The 10,267-nt window shown below is 41.6% G+C and overlaps 1 protein-coding gene across 1 annotated transcript; it reads left to right on the top strand.

The window, feature by feature from the left end:
* Positions 1-1,622: 1,622 nt before the first annotated feature.
* LOC147975049 (uncharacterized) lies at positions 1,623-3,109 on the top strand. Its single transcript, XM_087520249.1, has 2 exons — positions 1,623-1,969; positions 2,692-3,109. Exons 1-2 carry the CDS (start codon positions 1,623-1,625, stop codon positions 3,107-3,109), a joined length of 765 nt encoding a protein of 254 aa, XP_087376375.1.
* The last annotated feature ends 7,158 nt before the right edge of the window (positions 3,110-10,267 follow it).

The following is a 10,267-nucleotide window of genomic DNA, read 5'->3' as shown; positions in this document are numbered from 1 at the left end:
AGAACTAGAACAAAAAGTTCCAGTCCAAGTTACTGCTGGAGTCAAGTACTAGATTCAAACAAACAAAATAAATAAAAAACTGATCGCCCAAGGTCAGGCGCAGGCCCTGACGCTGCTAGATACTTGAACTCGAGCCCATAGGCGAATCCCTAGTAATCCGCACAATGCAGGGCCCACAGATCAGGGCCCACAGGTCAAGAGAGAGAGAGAGAGAGAGCGCCGTGTATAAGTGCTCAGGTAAGTATTCAGAGGAGTTCGACCAGTGAGCCTCGGCTGCGCTTATAAACAGGTTCGGAGCCCCCTCGACTAGCGAGGTGGGACTAAACCCAGAGCGCATGCGCACGCCGCACTGCACAGCCGCGCGGACGAGCTATCTGGGCTGGAAAATGGCCCAATAGCCTGAATCGTTTACAAACACCACACCAAATAAGCCCAGTTAAACAAACCAGAGCGCAAGGCAAAAAAAATAGAAACTACAAGAAAAATGTTTGAAACTGAAAATATATAAACTACAATGAACCTCTAAAAAGAAGAGAACTGAATAGCCTATCTGTTAAATGTACATAATTTAAAAAACTGAATTAAATATTACTTTCAAGTTCAACTACTAAAATGCAAAAAGTTCAAACATATAATGTTTGTCAGGTATGCTAAATATCTTATTACATAAAATCTAACAAGTTCAACTACTAAAAATGCAAAAAGTTCAAACATATAATGTTTGTCAATTATGCTAAATTTCTTATTTATATAAAATCTGACAAGTTCAACTACTAAAATGCAAAAAGTTCAAATAGAATTTATTTGCCAATTTTGTTAAATTTATAATTTATGTAAAATTTGTACACACCTCAACGAACGGTCGGGTCGTAAAATAATCTCAATCCCCACAAGACACCGAAAAAACCCAAAAAAACTCAGTTCAATCATACATATGACATAAGTACTAAAAAAGCAGGATCAGTCAGGCCACTCACACCACTACGACACCAAATTTCAAAACCGCACGCTGTATGAAATTACATTTCAGTTCACACAGCCTAAAACATAAGTGCACTAAAATGAGAATACAAAAACTATAAAGGCCTGACTTTGGTAAGTACAGATGAAAATAAAATAAGTACCAGTTTTGAGCAACAACTCCTGGGGCACTGAAAAATGTCTTCAAATAAACTAGTCTATAAAACTTTAGTGGAAAAACAAATACTTAACATCCTCAGGGAAAAACATCACAAAGCATACGTCACCTAAACAGTCCAAAATGTCGTCATCACCACCCCTGAGACGTGCAAGTGGGATTTAGCAGGTCATAAGTACAGCTTGACAAGACAAGTCAGTGCAACCGTAAAACCATTTGAATTGGACGGTTGCCTCTTCAAGGCCACCACTCGCGCCACCCACTGAGCGGTTGCCACAAGGGACTGCAAACGGGCACCCCCATGACCACCACACCCACGCCCCTGACGAATCGCCTCCCACACATCCCCGTCGACGCACTGCAAAATACCCCATCGTCTTCCATCTCTGCCTCATTCCCAGAAACCACCTTTGCCGCTTCAATCTCCACTGCACACAAAACACAAATTTCTCTCTCCCAAGCCCACAGTCGCCACAGGAAGGCGATGGCGGACGAACCATCCGCCAAGCGTCATCATGGCGAGCCGTCGGACAAGAGCAGCGACCTCATCGACATTCACGTCCCCGGTGAGAAGCACGAGTACGCGAGAACCCTCACAGGGGTTGAGCTCCACGGCAAAGAGATGCTGGAGATCGTCTGCACCAGCGAACCAGACAAGGCCGACGAGGTGATGAGCAGGCTCAGGATGAAGGGCGGCGGCTTGTATCCGAGCTTCATCGGAGTTGATGTGGAGTTCACCTGGGATGATGAACCTCCACAGATGGCGGCAGTCCTGCAGTTGTGCATCGAGGAACTCTGCTTGGTTTACCACATCGCAGCAGCCACAAAATGGTAACCCATAGTACTGTTCATTCATCTGTTGTACTAGTACTACTCACTAGAAACTTCATTAAACTAGTTTCCCAACTAGATGAACTACTATACTTTGTGAAGTGTATGCACGAGTACATGTTTCTCAACTTACATGCAATTCTGAAACTGTGAAGTGGATTGTTTCACCAGATTAGCATCTGAAAAAAATGTTTATAGAATTCTGAACTTGATGCACCAAATTAATTTCTGAAAATGATGTGCTAGCATAGATTATGATCTTGATGCACTAGTATAGTTATATAGAATTGATGTATTAAAAGATGTTTGGTGAAGTGGTATAGGTCCATATCTTGATGCACATGTTTCTCAAATTAATTCCTGAACTTCATATAGAATTGATGCACAAAGATGTATCAAGCACTGGTATAGGTCTTTTATTCAACCAAAAAAGAAAACTAAACTTGAATCAAGCAGCACATATATCATTGAATCTATTAAAATGATTCTTGAATTTGGTGAAGCATTTGGTGAAGCACTCAAGACAGCAAAAAAGAAAAATAACATGGTGTAGTTGAATTTAATTTCAGGACTTTGTGTACTAGTTTCTGGACTACATTCATCCATGACTTATACTATATAAGCATCTACCTCATGGATTATCACTTTCAAAAACAAAAAACTGAAGAATTAAATATTCAAAAAAGAACACTAACCTTCAATGTGTGTCTCCCCCCTTGCAGGCCCAAGCGCCTCAAACAGTTCCTGCAGGAGGAGAAATTGTACACATTTGTCGGTTTCAACATTGGAGGCGACAAGCGGATGCTGAACAGGTCTGGTTTGAAGATCAACCCCAACAACTTCATCGACATGCAGCGCAAGTGGAAAGATCCACACACCACCAAATACTTCGACTCCTTGGCTGATGTTGCAGGCGGCGTCATCCACCCATCCTACAAAGGCATGAAGAATAAGATGGACAAGGGAGAACACAAAAAGTGGGGGACCAGCCCGCTGCCAGACAACCTCATCACGTACGCAGGAATAGATGCGTATGCCACGTACAAGTCATGGAAGAACATCGACAACATCGTGACAGGTTGGGATATTTCAGAAGAGCAGGAATCTGACCCCTACTACCACTGCAACTTCGCGGGATGAGGATGCATGAAAGTCTGCATTCGTGTTGCTCGCACTTTTGCCTGTCCTTAATATTGTTGTTTCAGATTTGTAGTTTGCTTTTGTTATGTTGAACCAGCTACCTTATGTTATGTGTGTTAGGGTTTGCACAAGTCTGCCTATTTATATCATGTACATCGTTTGCTTATGTCAGTCAACAAGTTTGCTAGCTTCCTATTTTTGTTCATCCATCATTTGAAGTTGAAGTAGGTTGAAGTTGAAACTAGTCATGTAGAAACAAAAAATCATACATGGATATTTTCACAAAAAAAACAAAAACAGTGGCAGACTAACTAAGGACAACAGCAAAATAGTAGAATTGGACGCTCAGTACAGCTTAGACATTTATGGTAGTACTATCACACTAAGAAAATTCAGTTTTTAGTTTCAGAAGAACACTAAAAAGACTAAGTTTCAGCCGAGGACTACTAACAACATCGTGCAAATAGTAGTTAGAAATTTACTAAGTACTGCAACAGGAAAAGCAAAGAACAATCAGTACACATTTCCAAGCCACTAGCATGCTAGAACTGAGAGTTCTGGTACACTTGAACAAATGGTACATTCATTCTACAAAATATAAAAAGGAACGGGAAGCTTCAGTTCACATTCCATAAAACATTGACACACTCAAGAATAACACTAATAGTACAACTGAAGTGTCAGTACAACTTAGTCTGTAAGGCAAGTACTATGATTATACAAAACATTGCCTTGAGAAGAACCACAGCCTAGAAAATAGGTCCCCCCAGAGACATATTTAAATGTAGCTAATTTAAACTAGTATTTAAATTTTACTATGAAGTTCAACTACTACAATTCAAAGAAGTTCAAACAAAAAATTGGCTCTCAAATCTTGCTAAATTTCTTATACTTGAATAAAATCTGGCTAGAGATGATGTAGCTACTTGGTCGTAAATAAGTTCAATCACAAAAAAAAACTTCAGTTCTAATACATTATATGAAATCAGTTCTACATAACAAGGAAGCGTCACTCCACTCACGCTAGATCCACAAGTGCCATCGTGACACCAAAATTTTAAAAGCCTAATGCTGAACGACATTACAATTCAGTACCAACATAACTATACTATAAGTATAGGAAAAAGAGGGTAAATAAACTATAAAGGTCCAACCTAGGTTGGGACAGATGAAAAATAAATGATAAATCTCACTTTTCCCAGCAACAACTCACAATGAACTTGGGAAGGCGTGTTTTCAGTTCAACTAGTTTACAAGACTTCAGTAGTAAAAATAGAACTTAACCAGAACGAATTCCCAATGAAACATACACAAGTGATATATCACACAACTATCAAAAATCAAAGACATCCAAAACACTACAATCAAAGCCTACAATGCTTTCAAGAGATATATCACACAACTATCCATTTCACTACACGAATGATGACCATTTCTTCTATGCACCAGGAGCCAAAGGCTGAAACTCCTTGGGAAGCTCCGTCACCAGAAGCTGGTTATTCCGGTTGAACACAACTCTATACAGATCCTCAGCCTTCCAATCAACAATACGAGGCTGCAAAGCAATGAAACAAATTATCAAAAAAATCATGACACATTAAAAAGAAGAACACACAATCAGCCAAAACACGAAAAAGTGAAAAGCTCAACTAGAACCCACATCTTTATCTCGAATGTTCCCAACGATCTTTTCACCATAATAGGATCCTGCATAGTTCAGAGTATAATGGCCACATTCATTCGCCCCTTGAAGTGGAACCTTCACAAACGTTGGTTTCTTTGCAAAAAGCTCCCATTTGGGCTGCTTACTTGCATTGTACTGAGCATCACCATACACATCCTTCATTACTGGGACCATCCTGGAGATCTGTAAGAAAAGAAAAGAAACCACACATTTTCAGGTCTAAGAAAAAAGCAGAAACAAAGATGCAGAAAAATTAATCCAGTACAGATAATAAATGTCACTCACAATCTTCTCACAGTCTTTATGATAGGTGTTCTTTGAAGGACGATGGTTCTTCGGATAAGGTAAAGGGTCAAGGATGTCGACGCTACTTCGGTATCGATTCATGACATATAAGGAAAAGTGGTTCACTTTCTTATCCTTTGGTAAAACCATAGGCTTGAATAGAGGCATCATGATCTAAAAACAGATGACCAAAAAAGAGATGTTAAAAATTCAAACTAAAAACCAGCATGGCAACAAACAAATAAAACCAAAAATCAGCTAGTAGATCTCACAAGGTCGGCACTAAGCAAGTCTTCATTATCTTTAACATAGCTCTTGAAATCTCTCACTGCACTCTTCACATTAAACACTTTATTTTCATCACCGTAAAACGTACAGTCAAGCACAACCTGCAAAAAAAGCCAAAAAAGAAATACACAGGGGAAAAGGATAAACAAAGCAAGGTATTATCAAAACTCGTAAAAGAAAATAGGCGTTCTTGTATAAGAGAAACAAACGATCTGGTTGGTTACCGTGATGAAATATGGACTCAGCAATACCCTTTTCCCAGACGCAAAATCAACATTTCTATCGGGATCTTTCTTCCAAAATCAATAAGGAAGTCCATTACATCACCCTCCATCATTTGCCTAGGTGCAAAAACTTCCCAGATGTGTTTCCCAGTGAAGCTGCTTACGCTACCATCAGGCTGAGGTATCATTGAGAATGTATTGCTGCAGCACGGACAAGAATAAAAAGCAGGGGAAGCAAAGATAAGGCATTCATAGCAGTTCAAGTTGTATAAAAAGTAACAGTTCAGGTCATATCTATCTAGCAGTTACAAACAAAAGAGGAAAAGAAGATGAAACGTAATGAGGGATACTCACTCGGCATACTTCTCACATGCTTCATCGCTAAGCAATAGATTATACAACTTGCGAGCCTTGTCCAGGTGAGGGAATCTATGAGGCTGAAGCTGCTGCACAGGGGAGCAAAACATTATAGGAGCTCTGGGTGCACGCTTCGTGCTTGTAACATTGCCAGAATCCAAAGCAGGATCCTTCCTAGCACCACCAGCTCTGCGAGCCACTATTCCAGCAAGTGGGGATAAACCCTTGGCAGCAGCAGCGCTCCTGGTGACTCTTCCCATGCCAGCAATCTTGTCAAATGCATCATCATCGATGTCTATCAATTCCACAATGGGATTCTTGGGTGTAGAGGGGCTCTCTGCACAAGCAGCTGTAGAACCTTTCAGAGCTCCCAACCGCCCCTTAAGAACACTAGACCTTGTCTTTTCTGGAGAATGCCACTGGCTAAGATCAATAGATACGCGCTCGAGCTCCAAGAACTGGCTGCCAAAGATCCTGTAGTCATGCTTATTAAGATCCAGCCACTCACCTGCAAAAATAAAGAAAAGAAAAGAAAGCATCAAGGGTAAAGTTCAAATACACAAATCATGACAGTACCAATCAAAGAAGTACAAGTTGCAAAAAATTACAAAAGGTCATGCATTACGTACAGGGTTCGATGCCAAACAAACCACAGAAGTCAAATCAAACACATCGCTAGTTGCGCAGGTGTACAGAAAAGTCTTCCTAATGTCAAGAATGTCTTTGTGGCTGTAATCTAACATTTCAATCACACCATCCTCCCGCGGCAATGATAGCTCTTGCAGCTTTGTAGCATAAAGAATCCACAATCATGCCTGTTAACAAAAGAAAAAACAGAATGGGTACATCACAAATCCGAAAAGATAGTAACACCACCCACCCAGCAACAAAAACAAACTAAGAAAAACTCATTAAAAACGGATACTCATGTGTTTTTCTGCTGCGGCACCCGCACAAACTCGCAAGAGAAACCATCAATATGCGCCGGCGAGAACGGTTTCGCCTGTCTACGCTAGACTCCCTCCAAACCTTCTTTATGTTATCTGTCATATTCCTTAAGAATCTAACTGCATCACTCCAGGTTTCATCGCGCAGTGAATCAAGACACTCAAAATGACGGAACCTCAAATTCAGAACAATCAAGCACCAATGCCCAGATTCTTCTCTAGGCTTCATGGTAGCCGCAATGGACGGTATATCAAAAGAAGGGAAGAGAAGCTGACAAAAAATCATAGAGGAAAAATGAATTTAACAAAACATAATGAAACAAAAAATTCAGCCTCCAAACAATAAAATAAAAGAAGAAAAGTGAAATTTTGAAGTACAAACAAAAAATAAGATATAAGTTTTAGTTGAGTAAGCAAAACACTACAAAAAAAATATATGCTACTCTAGTTAAAATTGCAACAAACATATCAGTTCAATTTCCTTGCGACAATAAGTTCAGCTTCACAGAAAAGAAGCACCCATCATTCATAAGTGCATGGCTAAAAGCAGGCTGCTCAAGTTCTTTCCACCACGTCCCAGACTTGCAAGAAAAACATGATAGTTCTAGTTCATGAGTACAAAGAGTACAAGTTCACCTACTTGGTCAAAACCATCAGCGCACGATCTTGTAAACCAATTTAGCACATTGAAATCAATATTTCCATCACGGATGTTGGTCTGTTGTACAAAAAGAACAACAACAGTTAGAAAATTGGCAAAAACAAGTTATCATCATGTCTACAAAAGCAAAATACTCATCGTCATCCATCTGGGAACTATCAACTTGTCAGTGTCTCGGTACTTCTGACGTAGAGAATATAAAACAACGTCAGCACTGTCTGAGTTGAGCATGCCAGTGGGGACAAATGCTTTAGCAATAGAACTGACGGTGTCCTGGACTAGGGGGTACTCACCACGTCATCTCCCGATCTGCTAGATTGGGACGAGGACCCCCATGGCCATATACTCATGGGCCAGTTCGGGCAGTTGCCGCATACATGGAAGATTCCACAAGACTTGGTGATCAAGACAAGGACTCCTCCCCACCGGCGTATTCGGCTAGGTCTTGTTATCCTAGGCCTCCGGTGCATTATATAAACCGAGGCCAGGCTAGTCGATAGATCATATACAACAACCATACCATAGGCTAGCTTCTAGGGTTTTAGCCTCTATGATCTCATGGTAGATCAACTCTTGTACTACCCATATCATCAATATTAATCAAGCAGGACGTAGGGTTTTACCTCCATCAAGAGGGCCTGAACCTGGGTAAAACATTGTGTCCCTTGCCTCTTGTTATCATCGATCCTAGACGCACAGTTTGGGACCCCTTGTTGCGGAACGTAGTAATTTCAAAATTTTCCTATGCACACGCAAGATCATGGTGATGCATAGCAACAAGAGGGGAGAGTGTTGTCCACTTACCCTCGTAGACCGAAAGCAGAAGCATTAGCACAACGCGGTTGATGTAGTCGTACGTCTTCACGATCCGACCGATCAAGTACCGAACGCACGGCACCTCTGAGTTCTGCACACGTTCAACTCGATGACGTCCCTCAAACTCCGATCCAGCCGAGTGTTGAGGGAGAGTTTCGTCAGCACGACGGCGTGGTGACGATGATGATGTTCTATCGACGTAGGGCTTCGCCTAAGCACCGCTACGATATGATCGAGGTGGATTATGGTGGAGGGGGCACCGCACACGGCTAAGAGATCAAGAGATCAATTGTTGTGTCTTTGGGGTGCCCCCAGCCCCCGTATATAAAGGAGTGGAGGAGGGGGAGGGCCAGCCCTCTCTATGGCGCGCCCTAGGGGAGTCCTACTCCCACCGGGAGTAGGATTCCCCCTTTCCTAGTAGAACTAGGAACCCTTCCAAGTAGTAGGAGTAGGAGGGAAGGAAAAGGAAAGGGAAAAGGAGAAGGAAGGAAGGGGGCGCCCCTCCTCCCTAGTCCAATTCGGACCAGCCCATGGGGAGGGGTGTGGCCACCCTTTGAGGCCTTTCTCTCCTTTCCCGTATGGCCCATTAAGGCCCAATACGAATTCCCGTAACTCCTCGGTACTCCCGAAAATACCCGAATCACTCGGAACCTTTCCGATGTCTGAATATAGTCGTCCAATATATCGATTTTTACGTATCGACCATTTCGAGACTCCTCGTCACGTCCCCGATCTCATCCAGGACTCCGAACTCCTTCGGTACATCAAAACACGTAAACTCATAATATAACCGTCATCGGACTTTAAGCATGCGGACCCTACGGGTTCGAGAACTATGTAGACATGATCGAGACACGTCTCCGGTCAATAACCAATAGAAGAACCTGGATGCTCATATTGGCTCCTACATATTCTACGAAGATCTTTATCGGTCAAACCGCATAACAACATACGTTGTTCCCTTTGTCATCGTATGTTACTTGCCCGAGATTCGATCGTCGGTATCTCAATACCTAGTTCAATCTCGTTACCGGCAAGTCTCTTTACTCGTTCCGCAATACATCATCTCGCAACTAACTCATTAGTTGCAACGCTTGCAAGGCTTAGGTGATGTGCATTACCGAGAGGGCCCAGAGATACCTCTCCGACAATCTTAGTGACAAATCCTAATCTCGAAATACGCCAACCCAACAAGTACCTTCGGAGACACCTGTAGAGCACCTTTATAATCACCCAGTTACGTTGTGATGTTTGGTAGCACACAAAGTGTTCCTCCGGTAAACGGGAGTTGCATAATCTCATAGTCATAGGAACATGTATATGTCATGAAGAAAGCAATAGCAATAAACTAAACGATCAACTGCTAAGCTAACGGAATGGGTCAAGTCAATCACATCATTCTCCTAATGATGTGATCCCGTTAATCAAATGACAACTCATGTCTATGGTTAGGAAACATAACCATCTTTGATCAACGAGCTAGTCAAGTAGAGGCATACTAGTGACACTCTGTTTGTCTATGTATTCACACATGTATTATGTTTCCGGTTAATACAATTCTAGCATGAATAATAAACATTTATCATGATATAAGGAAATAAATAATAACTTTATTATTGCCTCTAGGGCATATTTCCTTCAGTCTCCCACTTGCACTAGAGTCAATAATCTAGTTCACATCGCCATGTGATTTAATACCAATAGTTCACATCACCATGTGATTAACACCCATAGTTCACATCGACATGTGACCAACACCCAAAGGGTTTACTAGAGTCAATAATCTAGTTCACATTGCTATGTGATTAACACCCAAAGAGTACTAAGGTGTGATCATGTTTTGCTTGTGAGAGAAGTTTAGTCAACGGGTCTGCCACATTCAGATTCGTAAGTATT

This window comes from Triticum urartu, chromosome 4A, assembly GCF_056163025.1.
Source record: "Triticum urartu cultivar PI428250 chromosome 4A, HENAU_Tu73, whole genome shotgun sequence".
NCBI lineage: Eukaryota > Viridiplantae > Streptophyta > Magnoliopsida > Poales > Poaceae > Triticum > Triticum urartu.
This window is presented reverse-complemented; position numbering and strand designations above follow the sequence as displayed.

Excerpts from the sequence above, each read along its gene's own strand:
- LOC147975049 (XM_087520249.1), top strand. The coding sequence starts at position 1,623 with ATGGCGGACGAACCATCCGCCAAGCGTCATCATGGCGAGCCGTCGGAC. Across the intron at positions 1,970-2,691 it reads ATCGCAGCAGCCACAAAATG|GCCCAAGCGCCTCAAACAGT; the intron begins GTAACCCATAGT and ends CCCCCCTTGCAG.